Source organism: Prionailurus bengalensis, chromosome B3 (genome assembly GCF_016509475.1).
Source record: "Prionailurus bengalensis isolate Pbe53 chromosome B3, Fcat_Pben_1.1_paternal_pri, whole genome shotgun sequence".
NCBI lineage: Eukaryota > Metazoa > Chordata > Mammalia > Carnivora > Felidae > Prionailurus > Prionailurus bengalensis.
The window spans coordinates 50,053,071-50,072,389 of record NC_057355.1 but is presented as its reverse complement, the minus strand read 5'-3'; the positions used below and the strand labels follow the sequence as shown (position 1 = coordinate 50,072,389).

The 19,319-nt window shown below is 36.3% G+C and overlaps 1 protein-coding gene across 4 annotated transcripts in view; it reads left to right on the top strand.

Moving 5' to 3' along the window:
• Positions 1-19,319, top strand: part of UNC13C (unc-13 homolog C) — a 617,803-nt gene that overhangs the window by 579,474 nt on the left and 19,010 nt on the right. For 2 of the 4 annotated variants that reach the window (XM_043555384.1, XM_043555383.1), the window contains one exon: positions 12,220-12,237. The exons of the other annotated variants lie outside the window; for them this stretch is intronic. In XM_043555384.1, the coding sequence (XP_043411319.1) occupies positions 12,220-12,237 (18 nt within the window). The remainder of the gene's footprint in view (positions 1-12,219; positions 12,238-19,319) is intronic. 4 annotated transcript variants of the gene reach the window in all.

The following is a 19,319-nucleotide window of genomic DNA, read 5'->3' as shown; positions in this document are numbered from 1 at the left end:
ATTTAGTTTCATTTTTGCTGATTTAGCCCAAGATCTATAAACTTCAAGTTCTAAAAATTGAGTTTTTGTTGATTTGCTCTAATTTTTACTACATTTCCTAAATTCCCCCTTCTCTTTTTGGAAAGATTTGGTCACTCCCCTGTCAGACTCTATTTGAAACATCCAGATCAAGCTCCTAAAGTTCATGTCCATTTAGAGGACACCAGGATATATGTCCATATATCACCAGAAGTTAGCGACTGTTAGGCTAAATAGAATGGCAAAGTCCTTCTACTTAAGAAGTACAAGGTAAAGAAGAGAGCATTGTTTCCCATTTGTTTTATGGGTGATGATCAAAGATATCGAGGGGGGTGGGGGGGCGTCTGTGTGGCTCAGCCAGCTAAGCTTCCGATCAGCTCAGGTCATGATCTCACAGTTCCTGAGTTCGAGCCCCGCATCAGGTTCTGTGCTGACAGCTCAGAGCCTGGAGCCTGCTTCAAATTCTATGTCTCCCTCTCTCTCTTTCCTCCTCCCCTGCTCATGCTCGGTGTCTCTCTCCTTCAAAAATAAATAAAAAACATTTAAAAAAAAAAAGATAAAAGGGGAAAAAATACAGAACCAAAATCTAGGCTATGAAGTCAAATTTGTTTAGGGACGTTGGGCTTAAAATTTTCAGTTAAGCAGTCTCCTCTAATTTTTACTTTTCTAATGTGCCTTATGAGGAGGACCTAGCGTACAATATTTCCACATATATTTGTTCATGGAAATCCTTTATAAAACTCCTTTGGTATAGAGGATTCATAATACCATTTATAATTTTGATTAGTGTAAAACATATACACGTAAGAGTTTGTTTTCCTTTGAAAATGACGGTAGGAGTATTTACCTGTTTTGTTCATTTCTGTACCCTTGGTATCTGGTGCTCGATAAATATTTAATGAAAAAAATTAGCAATTGTGCTATTGCCAAAAAAAAAATCCAAATGGTCTCCTCTATTAGTCTTCTTACCTCCCCACTTCTTCTTGATTTACCCCCTCATAATAAGCTTTAGACCTTACAGTAATAGGAGATTTTAGCATTTATCAAATATATATGTATTCATGATCTTACCTGATCCTCACAGAAACATAGGTAGAGAAATATTATCATTCCTATCTCATCAATAGGGAAAATAGAGGTTCAGAAAGGTTAAAGAGTCACTCAAAGTCTAGTCACTACTGACTAAAACACAAATCCCTTTTTCAAGATTCCACATCCAGGATGTCCTCTACTAAACATGAGCATTTATGCCAGCTTTGCAATTACAATCAAGAAAAGATAAAGCCTGAGCAGTTTCCGCTACATTTGACTTTTTTTGGCTTTGACTTGTATCTTTTATAAATCTGTGACATAATTTCTATTTCCTCAGCATCTCCTTGCAAACATTGTTACTGGTTTTATCTATAATAGCATAAAAGGTAAGAATCTTTCCTCTAACCCTGGTAACACTATCCAAGTTTTGAAAAATAAGATTCTCACGGGGCGCCTGGGTGGCTCAGTCAGTTAAGTGTCCAAGTTCGGCTCAGGTCATCATCTTACAGTTTGTGGTTCAACTCCCACGTCAGGTTTGTGCTTACAGCTCAGAGCCTGGAGCCTGTTTCGGATTCTGTGTCTCTCTCTTTCTCTGCCCCTCCCCTGCTCGTGCTGTGTCCTTCTCTCAAAAAATGAACATTAAAAACATGTTTTAATAAAAAAAAAGAAAAGAAAAATAAGATTCTCCAATTATATTTGATGAGCGTGGATCCAGGATCCTGGAAGAACCTCAAGAAAGCAATTGTCCTTACAGCAGTCAAATGTTTAAACCACCCAAAACACATAGTTGTATATACTACTTTTTAAAATCTCCTTTAGGTGGCCAGTGTTTCATCATTTAGACAGTAAGAACTTCTTCCCTACTTCTAGTCAAATTCTCTGGGCATGTGTTAAGTCTATTTTATCTATGTTTCTTACTCTTTGGAAATGAAGGACCTCTCGTCTTTTCTTCCTGAGTCTTGCCTATAGAATAAGGAAAAATATGGTCTTCTCATTCTTTCTTTCTTGCCTATCCCTAACCATTGCAAATAAATCTGAAGAGAACAACAATTAGCTATACTATTTAAATTAAAGGCACTGAAAAGATTAACTTCCTCCTCTGCTTTTAACATGACTGTGATTTTTTTTTTTAAAAATTTACTGTTCATTTATTTTTGAGAGACAGAGTATGAGTGGGGGAGGGGCAGAGAGAGACTGAGCCACAGAATCTGAAGCAGGCTCTGAGCTGTCAGCACAGAGCCCAACATGGGGCTTGAACCCACAAGCCATGAGATTATGACCTGAGCCAAAATCAGATGCTTAACTGACTGAACCACCCAGGTGCCCCTTGAGTGATTATTTTTGTTTTTAAAAACAGATTTCATAGGTGTAACCTAGCAAGCATATGGTCATTTATTAACCCCTTGTTCTACTAAGTGCTTTAGCCAAAAAGAATAATGGGTACCATTCCTATTTCAAAGTAGTCTTAATTCACCAGAGCATAGAAGGTAAGCATGGGACTAGAAGAGTGTCATTTCAAAGTAGCACATATTAGTGTGGGAACACAGTAAGCCCCGGACTGTTCCTTGGTCTTGTTAGAGTGAGGTCTCTCTAAATCCCAAAAGAATAGAGTTGTTATCCAGGGAACACTGTGTAGTAAAGCAAAGTCTAGGGAGGCATATTCATGGAGGCCTATGATTTAGAGAAGAAAAGGGGATCTTATATGAATACAAAAATGGTATCACCAAAGGCAAAGAGATAGTAACAAGCAGGCTACGTTCAGGGTAAGAGGCAGCAAGCCAGATAGGCTGGAGCAGAAGGTCTATTTGGAGAGCTCAGGTAGATGAGATTACATAATAGGAGGCCCTTTACATTTCTTTTCCATATAGTACTTTCATATTGCTGAAGGTAGAGTAATTATAACACCTGAATACTCAACAATTCACTTTTTTGGTGGCTTATTTTTTCAGGTGTTTATTGATAAACAATACAATAAACTGAGTTATGGAACATCTAATCACGTTGTTATCTATTATATAAAATAAGCATTTTTTCTCTTAAAAAATCATCTATTTTATAACTTAAGAGAATTCATAGTTTGATCATTTATTCATTCTTGGGACTGATGTAAGCTAAGTTTTTATCATGGATCAAGCACTATACTAGATGTTGGTGACACAGTATTGAATACTTCAGCCCCTACTGTCAGGTAATCTATACTCTAATAGGTTAGATTAGATTAAACTACTGCTTTCTTTCTAGCAATTAATTCTTCAATTCCAAAGAACACCTGGCATGTCATGCAATGGATAGGAGTAAAATCAGTCAAATAAGTGACAAGCATATTTGATGATTTCTATGCCAGGAACCCTGCTAGATGTTACAGAAAATCCAAAGGATAGTATAATTGGGTTTCTGACATCAAGAAGAAAATCTCCTGGGAGAACTGGCCACACACAAAATTACTGGATAGTCCACACCCAGGACTAGCAGATCATTACAGGACAGGAAGAAAACAAAGACAAAAAGCAGGCAAAGTGGTGTAGCAACAGTCTTATTTGCATCCGTGTCTCCTACAGGCTACTCATAAAAAGTAACTTTGACATTCATTGACTAGGTCAACAGGAAAATGATCCAGAGATTCATCTCACTTCCCTCCTACCTCTACTCCCTAAAGGAGTTTTATCAGTGCTGTTGAATTTAACAAATCACCCAGGTGTCAGCCTTGGGCCTCCACCATTCATCTAAGACCTGATCCCCCTGAAAATGAAGAAGTGGAAGTAGAAAAAGGCAAGGAAAGAGTGAAGGTGAGAATGGCCTAGTCTTTACAGTCTATCGCAGTGATTTCTAGTCATCCCCCTCCCACTGTCCCACCTGAGAAGAACAAAAGGACTGACTTGTACACTCCCCCCCCCACTTCACTCTTCTTGTGATCCCCTAGTCAGCCCCCCCACTCTTCTATTTCTGCCCTCCTCACTAGCATCTTGCGTCACTGGTTCACCCTGGCTTAGACTCAATAGGAAACCCTTTTCCCATCAATTAACAGCTATTGAGAAGAGATCAGCTTCTTCACTGCCTTCAAAGGACCAAGAAAGCATCCAAAGAAAGCAAAGCTCTAAGTGGTTTCCATGGAGCTTTGCAGCCTAGAAATATAGGAGATAGCTTTCTTTCTAAACACCTTAATTATCATAATGGCTCTTTAACACACTACTCAGAATAATAAACACAAATGTTTCTAGTTTTTTACAAGAATAGATTAATTTCACCAGGCTGAAAGGGAGAAGGTTAAGAATAAGGAGGTTAAGAGTAGGTAGAGACTCCTACCATCCCAAAGCAATCTCATAGAAATGAGACACTAAGAATATAGGTTAAGTGGGCACCATCATTCTAACGTCAAGTGAGTATTTTAATATTTTTATTTTTAGATGTATTATCAATGGATCTCATGGTTTTTAAGTATTTTTTTACCTTCTAACTATAAAATAGATATAAAGAACTTCATAAAAAAATATAAAGACAAAATCAAAATCAACACAGAGGGAAAAACTGAGAGCTTTCCCACTTAGGTCAGGAATAAGACAGGGATGTCCACTCTCACCACTGTTAATTCAACATAGTGTTGGAAGTCTTAGCTTCAGCAATCAGACAACACAAATAAAAGGCATCCAAATCGGCCAGGAGGAGGTCAAACTTTCACTCTTCACAGATGACATGATACTCTATATGGAAAACCCTAAAGATTCCACCAAAAAAACTGCTAGAACTGATTCATGAATTCAGCAAAGTTGCAAGATATAAAATCAACACACAGAAATCGGTTGCATTCCTATACACCAACAATGAAGTGACAGAAAGAGAAATCAAGGAATCAATCCCATTTACAATTACACCAAAAACCATAAAATACCTAGGAATAAATCTAACCAGAGAGGTGAAAAATCTATACACTGAAAACTATACAAAGATTTTGAAAGAAAATGAAAAAGACACACAAAAAATGGAAAAAGACTCCATGCTTCCAGAGAGAAGAACAAATATTGTCAAAATGTCAAAATGTCAATGCAAAAGCAATCTACATATTCAATGCAATCCCTATCAAAATAACACCAGCATTTTTCACAGAGCTAGAACAAACAATCCTGAAATTTGTATGGAACCAGAAAAGACCCTGAATAGCCAAAGCAATCTTGAAAAAGAAAACCAAAGCAGGAGGCATTACAATCCCAGACTTCAAGCTGTACTACAAAGCTGTAATCATGAAGACAGTATGGTACTGGCACAAGAACAGACACTGAGATCAATGGAACAGAGTAGAAAACCCAGAAATGGACCCACAAATGTAGGGCCACCTAATTTTTGACAAAGCAGAAAAGAATATCCATTGGAATAAAGACAGTCTCTTCAGCAAGTGGTGCTGGGAAAACTGGACAGCAACATGCAAAAGAATGAACCTAGACCACTTTCTTACACCATACACAAAAATAAACTCAAAATGGATGAGAGACCTAAATGTAAGACAGGAAGCCATCAAAATCCTCGAGGAGAAAGGAGGCAAAAACCTCTTTGATCTTGGCCGCAGCAACTTCTTACTCAACACGTCTCCAGAGGCAAGGGAAACAAAAGCAAAAATGAACTACTGGGACCTCATCAAAATAAAAAACTTCTGTATAGTGAAGGTAACAATCAGCAAAACTAAAAGGCAACCGATAGAATGGGAGAAGATATTTTCAAATGACATATCAGATAAAGGGTTAGTATCCAAAATCTATAAGAACTTATCAAACATCACACCCAAAAAACAAATAATCCAGTGAAGAAATGGGCAAAAGACATGAATAGACACTTCTCCAAGGAAGACATCCAGATGGCCAACCGACATATGAAAAAATACTCAATATCACCCATTATCAGGGAAATACAAATCAAAATCACAATGAGATACCACCTCACAGCTGTCAGAATGGCTAACATTAACAACTCAGGCAACAACAGATGTTGGCGAGGATGAGGAGAAAGAGGATCTCTTTTGCATTGTTGGTGGCAAGACAAGCTGGTGCAGCCACTCTGGAAAAGATTATGGAGGTTCCTCAAAAAATTAAGAACTACCCTATGACCCAGCAATTGCACTACTAGAAATTTATCCAAGGGATACGGGTGTGCTGTTTCGAAGGGACACATGCACCCCCATGTTTACAGCAGCATTATCAACAATAGCCAAAGTATGGAAAGAGCCTAAATGTCCATCAATGGATGAATGGATAAAGAAGATGTGGTATACACACACACACACACACACACACACACACACACACACACACACACAACAGGGTATTACTTGGCAATCAAAAAGAATGAAATCTTGCCATTTGCAACTATGTGGATGGAACTAGAGGGTTTTATGCTAAGTGAAATTAGTCAAAGACAAATATCATATTACTTCACTCATTTGAGGACTTTAAGACACAGAACAGGTGAACACAAGGGAAGGGAATCAAAAATGATATAAAAACAGGAAGGGGGACAAAACATAAGAGACTCTTAAATATGGAGAACAGAGGGTTACTGGAGGGTTTGTGGGAGGGGGATGGGCTAAATGGGTAAGGGGCATTAAGGAATGAACCCCTGAATCATCGTTGTACTGTATGTTAAGTAACTTGGATGTAAATTAAAATAAATAAATAAATAAATCTCTTGGCTAGGATTGGAAAAAGAAATCAACAAAGAGAACTTTCCAGACACTGCAGAAGCTTCTCCATATGCCCTGTGTCAATTACACACCCATCATCCTTCCAAAGGAACCACTGTCCTTATTTTTGTAATTAATTCCCTTGCATATCTTTATAGTTTTATACTAAAGAGTATCTTTAGACATTAGAGTTTCATCTTGTCATTCCTTTTAATTTGATGGCTTTTAAATCCCTTTAATTTATGAGTTCCTCCTCCATCTCTTTCTTGCCTTTACAATTTATCTTTTGAAGAATATGGATTGCTAGATTGTAGAATCTCCCAGTCTGGATTTTCTTGATTGAGGATGTAGCAGGTGATTCAGCATATCCTCCTATATTCCTGCAAATTGGCCACTGGGTCCAGAGGCAAGGCTGGACTTCAGTTCCATTCCTTAGGCCAAAGGACAGGTAGAAGCAGTGTGGAGGGTGCATGGGGCTAGGTTGCTCCCACCCTTAGGTCCTTACTCTGTTCCTCATGTACTCACTTGTTCTCAGATTGGGCAAATCCCCTCCAAATTCCAGTTGCTATCTCAAGTTGGCCCTCAGGACCTTCCAGTAAGTACCTGCTGGCTGTATTGGGGTTTTCTCGTTCTCAAGTCTGTCAGATGTCCCCATCTCCAGTTATTCAAAGGCCTCATGGCTCTTGGTGGTGCCTCCTGCATCCATCCTCATATTTAGGGGTTCATAGGGCTACCTTGGCACCTGTTTCATAGTAAATACTTTTCTTAGGTATTTGATTTCAGTGAGTATCTTCCCTTATGTCTTTTGTGTATTTAGGAAGACCCCAAAATTAGACTGCCACTATTTCAGTCATCTTCCCAGAATTCTGTTAGTGATATTTTTTATCATATAGGAATAGAATCTTGAATTTTTAATGAGAAAAATATTTCATATTCAGAAAACTGCTTTACTGGAAACTTTGGAAGAACATACTTATTATATGTATTAAGAGATGCTTATCAGGTTGTTTATCATTCCAAAGTTACACTGCTGTCAAAATCCTGTTTGTAGCATTGCACTCTTTTTTAGCCATTTACAGGAAATACTTTTGTTGCTAATATTCCAGTCCTTATCTGTAGACATTGCTACTCCAAACTCTTTCACACACAGATGGTAAAGATACAAAGGACTTTTCTGTTTAAATAAACCTCTTGAAAGCTCACTCCTGAGCATGACTTTTCTCTGACTTCCTGAATACAGCATTTCCACTGTCTTTATTACCAAATCTAAGTGTTCATTCCTACTTATTCTAAATAGGTACTATGATCTCCCCTGGCCACAGAGGTTCATACCCAGATTTCCAGACCTTTGATCTACTTCTGATGCTTTAACCCTCTCACCTTATTTATCTGAGACCTGGAGCCCTGCCCATGTCTTTATGGAGTTGGCTTTGTCTTGATCCTACACTGGACTGGCCAGCCCCCATTGTCATCAATGTCCTGGCATTGTATACACCATATGGTATATTATAATGTGGTCTGATTTTTTCCTATATTATATAATACTTTCATGTGTTCTTTAAACATCTCTAAAAGTAAAAGTGTTAAAGAATGCATAGTTTCCCATCACATAGTTAGGCTACACTGTATTTAACCATGCGCCTAACATGAGTAGTAGAATGTTTTCAATTATTTTTCAAGAAAATCAACTACAAGTTTGAAATTGTATTAATTTTTAAACAAGAAAAAAAGTCACAGCTGCATCACCTCCAGGTTTAGGCCCATATTTGCTTGTAGACACTTTGACTAGGGCAGTATAAGTCTTTTGTAATCACTACTATCTCTATCCTTAAGGGGTTCCCCTGACTCTCTGATTCTCTGGAAGCTCTAGTTGCAAATCTTGATTCCAGAAAATAAGAAGCCATTCCTGTGAGGGAAGAGTTCTCTCTGATCTTTCATCTCTAAAGCCCTCCTTAGAACACATTGCTTCTCATTCAATACCTCTTCTTCCAGTGCCAACACAGGGCAGTCCTATGGCAGCAATGTCCTGGAAGACAATGAGTTGCTCAATCTAAAACAGCTTTTTTTCTCTATGTTGAGATGAGTAATGTCCTTCAAAAGATGCTGCATCAGCAGGGAAACTTGGCATGGGTTAGGATCCACTGCCTGAGACACAGGTCACAACACCTGCTGGGTAGTGAAGCTGGAGGGGGAGGCCATGAAACAGGTTACAGAGACTCAGGTCAACAGAGATTCCAAAGGAAGAGTCAAACAATCTGCCTCCAGTGCCTGTCAGGAAGACATCATATTCCATCCTTAGGCTGAATTAGATGCTTGAGATCTAAGAGGAGTCACTGTTGGAGGAAGGGCAGCTGAATGGTACAGAGTAGAATCACTGAAATTGGGCCTCAAGGTTCAGCTTCTGAACCAGATGCTAGAGGAAGCCTTCCCTCTTTGAGCCAGTTTACACCTAGTCTCAGTGAAGTGTCCTCTTTTGTGTTCCCCAAGTCCCCTATCTTGCCTGTCATCATAAAAATACCACTAGTTTGTGAGTGCCTGTCTACTTTTCCATTTCTCCTTGAGCCTATGAGCTCCTACAAAGGTTTGTGTGCCTCACTTAGGAGCTGCTATACCTGTAGTTCCCAACCTTGGCAAACCTAAACCACCTGTAGAACTTTTAAAAAAATACAAATGCTGGAGCTCTACCCCAAAGATTCTACTGGCTTGGAATGAAGTCCATATCTATGCTTTATAAGTCCCCAGATGTTTCTAATGTACAACGTGAGGGGTGGGAATCACAGACTTAAACCACTTTTAGTGTCTAAGATATAGATGCGCAGTAAATGTTTGATAGATTCCTGAATGAAAAAATAAATGAATGACTCAATGCCAGTTTCAATCAGTTAGGATGCAGCTAGAACAAGGCAGGAACTCGTCTGACCCATGTAACTCCAAGGCTTAAATACTTTGCAAGCAACAAGCTCCTTCTCTTTCCCCTCATTAAGGGGCAAAATTCAAGAACATTTCTGCTGAGTGTAAACATTATGCATGGACAGTGGATCACTGTTGCCTGAAACTGCTAATAATGAGTTTTTGAAGATAGGGAGAATAAACCAGAGCTGGTTGCCATACCATGGGCAGAGTTGGTCTCTCTCTTCTTTGGAAAGCAAAGGGCATCTGCCTATAAGACCATTGCATGTCATTGCTGGGCTACCTGTTTCCCCTGTTCTGAGATTTTTAAAAATTTTATTCTATAAAAAGTACATTTATTAAGCAAATATATTCTATAGTTATGGGGTATTGTAACAGAAAATGCAGCAGATTATATTTCTCTGATTCTCTCTCACACAGTGTGGTTGAACCATCTTGCTTTTCAACACAGATTTGAGCAAGGATTTAAGGCTTAGAGTTTTATTCAGAATGAGAATACCTTATGACAAACCTTATAAAGTTTTGCAAGTGTTCACAAGAGACATTATAATTTGAAATAGTCTGTTTACAAATTTAAGAATGTGTGTGCTCCATATTCAGTCAGTAGTTCATGTCCAACTTTGCGTGTCACTCAAATATTACCATAGGAATTACCTTAAGAATCTCATCAACAATCGGGGGAACCTAGAGAGTCACTCTTGTCATTTTGTCAGGTTTAATTTTAAAAAAAAAGTAAACTTTACTAAAATGCCTTACCTAGACCCAGAGTTCTGAATGCATATGCTTTTGGAGAGACTGAACTTTAGAGATGTTATCCACTAGCATTTATTATGTGCTAGGCACACTACTAAGTGCTTTACACTGTTCAACCTTTGAAATAACACTATGAAGTTAATACTATTACTGTCCCATTTTTTCATATAAGGAACCAAGGATGGAGAGATTAAGGAAATACTCAAGAATCACACCCTGAATTAGGATCTGGATTGCTCTGGCATCTGACTCCAGACCCTGTGTTCTTGCACTTTCTCTGTATTCCATTACTGAGCCCCTAATAAGTTCATGCACTGGGGAAGGCATAGCAGTTATAGAGTAGAATCTATTAAAGTCCTTTGTCTTTAGAAAGTTTATAGTTTACTGAATTGGAAATATAAGCATTTTGTATGTAAATAACTTTAAAAAATATTAAAAACTTTAAAAGAATTATAAATGAAGTTGTGTAGGAGGAGAGACTTTCCTGGTGGAGGGGTCAGGGAGGGCCTCATGAAGAACATGGCGTTTGACTTCAGCCTCAGATCCTGGATGGATGAATGGATGGATTTTTAGGGCAGTGGTATCCAGTTTTATGGCAAATTCTGCATTATGAATGCAACCAGTGGTTGGCTCTGACAGAGATCTAATCCCAAATAGTTTAAACAAAAATGGGAATGAATTATAAGAATGCTGGCGAGTCTCAAGTTGGAACCAAACCACAGGGCATAGGGATGTACTGGGCCATGGAAATTACTAGAAGCCAGTATTTACACTCCAGAACACTGTCTCTTATCTGTGTTTCTCCATGCATGCTTGCCCTTTATCAGAGTCAGATTTAATGTTTTCTTTAGAAAGATAAATAATTTTTAATGTTGTACACAGCCTGGGAGTTCCTCAGCATTGTTTGAACTTACGAAGTTTTTAGAATGATATAATTGTGAAGAATACAGTTTGGGGGAATTCTTTCTGAGGCCCTTTGCTTTTTGTTTTTTTTCCTGATAGCTTCAGGCAAAGAGTTGATTTGGTAGTTTTATGTGTGTTTACTTCAAAATTTAAAATCCCCTCAAAAATACGTATTCTCCCTTCTTTAGAAAAAAATTATCTTCACTTGTCAGATGAAGTTCATAGTTTCTGCAAGAAAATAAGTATTACCGAAGAGTAGATGTTTAATACTGCTTCAACAAATCTAAGGCTTAAGTTAAAGCTAAAATAAAATCAATATATTCCAGATATAGTAAAATCTTGGATTGAGAGTAATTTATTCTGTACATGTTCCACAGGAGGAGCAAATATTTCTAATAAATTTTAATTTGATAAATGAGAGAAGTCTTGCAATACGAGTAGTACATGACACCAAACATCACATGATCACAACTGAGCCAATGGTTCTTCTTTCACTCTCTGTGAGATTACGGGTGATTGTCTCCCATGCTTAGATGCTTGGTCTCAGGTCATGGTATTTGGCAGAAATCAGTGATTTTTCAGTATGTTGGAAGGTGCCCTCAACTGGCACTAGTATATTTTTTGTCACCCCAAAGCACCTACAGACAATCCTTCACTTTTTCACCAAAGAGTAAGCTTAGGAATGCTTTGCTTTGTTATGGGTCAGGCTGCCTTCAGATATAGACCCTTTCTTCTGCTGCCTTTATTGCCTCTTAAATTAGATACAGTATATGACAAGAGTTTATTAATACTGTACTGTAGTCAACATCCATGTGAGTGTATATAATGGCCCCCATGCAGAAAAGATTCCATTGAGCCAATTGATAGCAGTATTCTGCAGTGATAGTGAAAGTCATCCTACACAATAACCCTCCTCTCTCTTGTCTCCCTCACACCAGCCACAAAGGTTTTCAAAGGTAAGTGCAGATTAACTTGTTTATTTACCTTTATTTGTATTCTCTTTATTATTTTGTATTACAGTATTGTAATCATTTTTATATGAATATTTTTGGGTTGTAGAATGAATCATCTGAGTGTCCATTATTTCTTATTGGGAAATTCACTTTGATATTCAAGTGCTTTGGATTACAAGCATGTTTCTGGAACAAATTATGCTCGTAAACCAAGGTTTTACTATATTTGCCTTTATAACAACTCATTTTTTTTGCTTTAAATATGAATTTTTACAACAAAAATTAAATAGATCATCTCACCCAAATTAAAATGAAAGAATATAGAGGAATTAACGGTCATAAGCACCTAATACTTGGTAGACAGTGAGTTCAGTTAGGTTACCTTTTATCCTCCTAGTATTATAAAATATATGTGATTACTTGACTTCCACAGATAAACTAAGTTTCAGAGGTGGTAAAGATTGCCAAGACCACAGCTAATAAATGCCGCAGCTAGGATTCAAACCCAAATCATTCAGATGACCAAAATACAGTTATTTATGTCAGTATTTTATTCCACTTATCTGAAGGTAGGGAATGCAGTAACATCTAGAAGACTGGCAGGTTTTATATATTAATTATTACCAAATGAAGAAATTATTATTTTTAAAATCTGTACAGTAACCCAGTTTTTACATATTCCAGATTTCAAAGTTTTATTTAGTGCTGTGTAATGATCAATAAGCAAAAAAGAAAAAAAAAGAAGACAAGGAGGAGAGAAGTCACATGGGTGTTCTTGCATTAAGTTCCTTGTGTTCACTCTATCTGCTGAAAGTGGAACCATATGTATTCTCTGTTTCTCTTCTGACAAATGTTATTTATTCTGTCCATTACATTTCCTTCTGTCTTGTTATATTATCCTTGCTGCACTACATTAGATTAGACCACTTCTTGATGAAAAGGTCAGGGACATGCATTACCAACTCTTGTCGCCTTCTCTGCAGAGGAGTTAATTTGTGTAGGCACGCCTCCTGCGGTGTAGCTGCTCCAAAGTAATGGTGAAGTTATGTTTTACTATTTCAACACTAGTCTCTATTTCTTCCATTTTTGGCCTGCAATAAAGTCTTCAATATGAAATGAACCTTCACCCTGTGAGCTACTCTTGGTAACTGTGGTCATCTCTTGGGTCTTTGCACTGTTATACCTAACAAAGCTGATTTTTTAAGGCTTTTACTGCTGCTTGAGAATATTCTGCTGGGTGAGCATTCTTGACTGATTACCATGAGGAAGTGAGCTCTGTCTTCTGCTGTCATCCAGGTATCTATTACCGGATCACTGTGAACACGGGTCTGTCTACCCATCAATGCATATTACTAACTTTCCTCTCAACACTGTTCAATTACTTGCTCACAGGCTGCATTCAGCAATTTGTTCATGATATCTGCTTGGTGGGGTAGATAATGTCCTGGTCAAAATGACAGCCATGTCTGCAAAGTGTGTACTCTCATTGTTAGGGAAAGCACAGGATTCTAAGTCTGTGAACTGAACTCATCATGTACATTTTCCTACTCTAACCTTCTGGTTCTTTTTATATATGGAAACATTTTAATAAGTGGTAGATACTCACTAAAAACAAATCAGGTAATATGAAAGTGTTTCCAGTCCTATCATGGGTACTTGTATGTTTATTCTCCAAGACTTTAAATCATACACATATGAAACTTACATTCTACTTTCTTCCCCCACCCCCCCCCCGCATAATTGAATAATGTGCATCCTGTTAGGCTATTTCTCATACACATATTTTCATAACTTATATATAGATTTCTTTCCCTCTTTTAGTGTGGCTTCATATTTCATAATAAAATATGATTCATTTGCTATTTTACAATTTATAAACATATAGGTTGTATCTAATTTTTTAACCATTATAAAAATGTTGCCATTAACATCTTTAGTCATATACATCTTTATGTAGATATAGATATAGATATAGATATAGATATAGATATAGATATACACACACATATAAATGTAATTCTGTACAACAGGTTCATAGAAAATGGAGATGACTGGTGTAATATTTTAAGAAACCACAATAATAGGAAGGACTTTGTATATGCCACATACTTTTGTTAAGTCTCTTACAGGTAATAACACATTGAATCTTTACAACATTTGAATGAGGCAAGTGCTATTATTTCTGTTTTACAAATGAGGTAATTAAAGCACAGAGAGATTAAGTAACTTGCCCAAGGTCACCCAGCTAATAGGTGGTGGATGCTGCATGCAAATCCAGGTAATATGGCTCAGAGACTGAGGTCTTATCTTCTACGCATACTGCCTCATAACAATGTTGCATCTCCAAAACTTACTTTCCAAATATTTTCTTTTTACATCAGTTATTCTACCTGCTTTTCAATAGTGGATATTGTCAAACATTTTAGACAATTATAGTTGAAACTATTTTATTTTATTTTATTATTATTTTTTTAATTTTTTTAACGTTTTTATTTATTTTTGAGACAGAGAGAGACAGAGCATGAGCAGGGGAGGGGCAGAGAGAGAGGGAGACACAGAATCCGAAGCAGGCTCCAGGCTCTGAGCTATCAGCACAGAGCCCGACGCGGGGCTCGAACTCACAGACCGCGAGATCGTGACCTGAGCCGAAGTCGGACGCTCAACCGACTGAGCCACCCAGGCGCCCCAGTTGAAACTATTTTAATATTGGTGTAACTTCATGATGAAATAAAGTTTGGTAGGAGAAAACACAGGAATACAGGATGAGGCAGAATATTATTAATCGCCAAAATGGGCAGTATAAATAAAAATGCAGAAGTGGCTCCAAGTGACATTGAACAACATAGACTGGACTGACGGGGAAGCCGTGGAGGGGTGGCAGAGCTTGGAGGGGGTAGTACTCGAATACATGGAATAAAGGCTTGTGAAAAGGGATATTGCTGGGTGTGGTGAGAGAGAAATTTGATTATAATTAATGAAGGCAGAATTTCTAAGGCCAAGAGTTACCTAGGGAATCTAGAATTTCCTGTCAAAGCACCAAGAGCCCTTGGTTTTAAGAGGAGAAGAGTAACAGGATGGAATCCATACCTGGAGAAGCTTAGTCCTACTAAGTTGTATAAAATATAATTGAAGTACATGAAAACAATGTGACATCGTGGAAGGTGACATAGCTATCTAGATATGGTGATAAGGTCCTAAACTAAGAGTAGAAAGTCGAAGTAGAAAGTGAATCAAACAAATTATGTGAAGAGTAATGCATAACATTTAGTTATTATTAGGATCAGCAAATAAAGCAGAAGGAAAGTTCCATACGGTTATCAATGATTACAGCTTGGATGGAAGGAAGAATGGTGTTATCAAGGTTGGTTGGAAATGGACAGGTTGCCAGCTGGAGAGGTGTGAGAACACCTTAAATTAATTTTTGGATTTAATGAGGTTAAGTGAGGGAGAAAACATCAAACAGGAGATTCATTAGACAATTGGCAAAGGAGTTCAGCTGAAAGATCAGGATAAGGACTAGAAACGTACATTTAAAAATTAATGAAGATGACAGTTGGCAGGGGGCGGGCGTGGTGCCTGTGTAGCTCAGTCAATTAAGTGTCTGACTCTTGATTTCAGCTCAGGTCATGATCTTGTGGTCATGGGATGGAGCCCCACTCTGGGCTCTGCACTGACAGTGCAGAGCCTGCTTAGGATTCTCTTTCTGCCCCTCCCCTGTTCACAATCTCTCTCTCTCTCTCATAATAAATAAATATTTTTTAGAAAGATTACAGTTGAAACTATAAAACCAAGTATTAGGACAAGAGAGGAGAGAGCCAAGGACTGATATGGGGAGTATCACACAACAAAGAGCTGAAATAAGAAAAAGGCTCCAAAGAAGAGTAAGAGTAAACAAGAAGCAAACAGTGAACCGAGAAGGTAGACAGTGAAGAAGGCCAAGTGGGAAAGGACTGCAAGGAGGTAGCCAACTGTATCAAGGTCAAAGACATAGCAAACGGCAAGGAAATGGAAAAAATATATATATGGTTAATAAAGAAATCATTACGATTCCTGAAATTTCTGTGGAATTATGCTGCAAGATGAGATGACAGGAAACTAAATGAGAAATAAGTGAGAAAATAGACAGTACAGTCAAGAAATTTGAGAACAAAATATGGGAAATAACATATAAAGAAGTCAGAAGACCAGTATAAAGGCTGGTTGAGTTTTTTAAAAATTTGTGAATTAATCTCTGGAGGAATTTATAAGAATCCTGAAAGACTCAGCTATTTATAATCTTTATCAAACTTTTCTGCAAAAATGTATGGATGTATTATTTCAAACCTCTGTAATCAGGAGTTTAAAATTCCTCTTTATTGAAAAACTTTATGTTTCAATCAATATTAAATCATATTCCCCTGACACAAGTTTTAAAACCTTGTTTTAATAAGCTTATTTTATTTTGATTATAAAGGTAACATATGCATATTGGAAAACAATAGAAAATACAAAATAGTAGGGGCTCCTGGGTGGCTCAGTCTGCTGAGCATCTGACTTTGGCTCAGATCATCAGTTCAAGTTCCACTTGGGCTCTGTGCTGACAGCTCAGAGCCTGGATCCTACTTCAGATTCTATGTCTTCCTCTCTCTCTGCCCCTCTCCCATTCACACACTGCCTCTCTCTCTCAAAAATAAACATTTAAAAAAATATTTTAAAAAATACAAAATGGTATAAAAAAGGAAAAGATTACCTAGAAATTATTAAACTTATGATATTCGTCTTATATTTTAAGTACTTCAAAAGCTTTGTATGCATTTATGTGTCCCTTTCATATAGTATTTCAAGCTAAGGATTTTACATGATATTATCAGCTTTGTCACTATTTCATGCTTATCTCCAATCCCATAGATATTTCATAAGTTATTGTTTATTCTCGTTACAATATACTTAATTTTATTTTTCAAATTTCAATTAATATTTTAAACAGTTAACTATTTTTATAAGTGTAAATCATTATGTATTTAGAATTACATTTTGAATAGAATTCCATCATGGAAATACTAAACCCAAAGTTGTGAATATCTAAAAACCATGTAATACCCAAGTATTTCTCCAACAAACGTTTGTTCCAACTTCCACTCCCATCAAAATCAGATTCGAATTTGATTTTTTCACTAAAGCTCTAGCATTAGGTGGTTGTATTTGCTTAACATGTTTGCTAGTGTAATAGGTAATATGAGATATTTCATTGTATATTAATTTGATTACAAAAAAGTTAAACATTTTCAATACTAACTAAGTGAACTTCTCTTAGTGAATTGTCTGGTTATGACCTATATTCACTTATTTACTGGCATCTTAGAGTTTATCGATTTGTATGATTGCTTTACAAATTAAGGGTAGTAACTCTCTATAACATTGCTGCCAACATTTTATTGATCAATTGCTGAAGATGTTTTTTGGCCTACAAATGTTTTCAATGTATTTTCCTTTGTGATTTATTCTTTAAGTCCCAGGAGTCTTTCCACATGCAAATATCAAATTAAAATTTGTCTATATTATATTCTTCTTTTAGTTTGATTTTTTTAACTTTTTAATGTACCAGAATTTATCACATACACTTTAGTATGTGATATATGATGAGAATGTAAACTTTTTATCCCAATAGTAGCCAATTCTTCCACCAATTATTAAGTAATCTTTCCCTTTCCTACTAATGATCCTTTTGCCATTGATATCTTAGTTATATTGGAATTCTGTTTCTGGACCTTTTATCCTTTCTCCCTGACCATGTACAGTCCAGAATTAGACCAATTTAATTACTGCTGCCTGATAAAATGTTTTAACAGTTTATAATAATAAATTTTCATTTTTCTTTTTACATATGTTCTTAGTTACTATTCATTTAATAAGTTGTGATAAAATGATATTTCTCTTTAATAAGTTCTGCTTTTAATAAGTTCTTAGTTTCTATTAGAATTGCATTTTCCAAATGGGCTTTGGATTCTGTTAAAAAAAAAATTAAGCCTTTGGGATTCTAATTAGAATTGCAATAAACCTGTAACTAAATATGCAAATAAGTGACATCCTTAATGTATTTTATCTTAATGTTAGAGATATTTTTCTTTATAGCTATCTTTTTATGCCTGAAACAAATTCCATGGTTTTATCACATTTTTAGTTAGATTTCAGGATATATATTTATGACATATACACACATACACATTTATTTTGCTGCTTTGATAATAATATATATTGTCATCCAAAATCATATAACTACTTGTTTCTTATGATTTTTATATCTCAAGTTAATTAAAGAAATTCAAGGCAAATAATTTTTTAATTATATTGGTTTTTTTATAAGCATATTTTTGCAAAAAAAATTAATGTTGCCATATCAAAGAGCCACACTGTATTTTCTATTTTGAAATCACCGCCTTCATATAAATTTTCAGACCATTGTATTCTTATTTTGCTACCAATTTAAAAGTAGATTTCTAATAATTAACATGTGGGTATCATACTGGTTATTGTTTTAAAATGAATATTCTTTATCACATTTAGAAACCATCCTCAAAATCTGAATTATGTAAGAGTTGTTATCATGAATGGGCAGTGAAATTTATCAAATGTTTTTTTGTTTTTTTCTTCAGAATTTATGAGATAATTTTCAGTTATATTTATTAGGATTATAGTTTGAACAAAGTTTTTCTAGTTAAAATAAACTGTACTTGCTGAGTTGCATTTTATCAATATTTCTTTCAGATTTTTATAGTTATATGTACAAACTAGTTTGGTGGGGTTCTCTTTACATACTCTCCATGTTAGGTTTTTATCTCAAGGTTACATACACATAAAATTAATTAGGGAGACTATGCTTTCTCTACTCAAAAAGTGAATTGAAAAAGAAAAAAAAAGCCTTATAAGCAGACATTATTTACCTAGAGGCATAAGCAAATCTATAAACTATTAGAATAAGAAGTTTTAGTAACATTGCTGCTTACAAAATCAACATGAAACCTCAACAGCATTCCTTTGCACAATTAACAGACAATTAGGAAGTAAGGAAAAAACCATTTAAAATAGCAATAAGACAATAAAATACC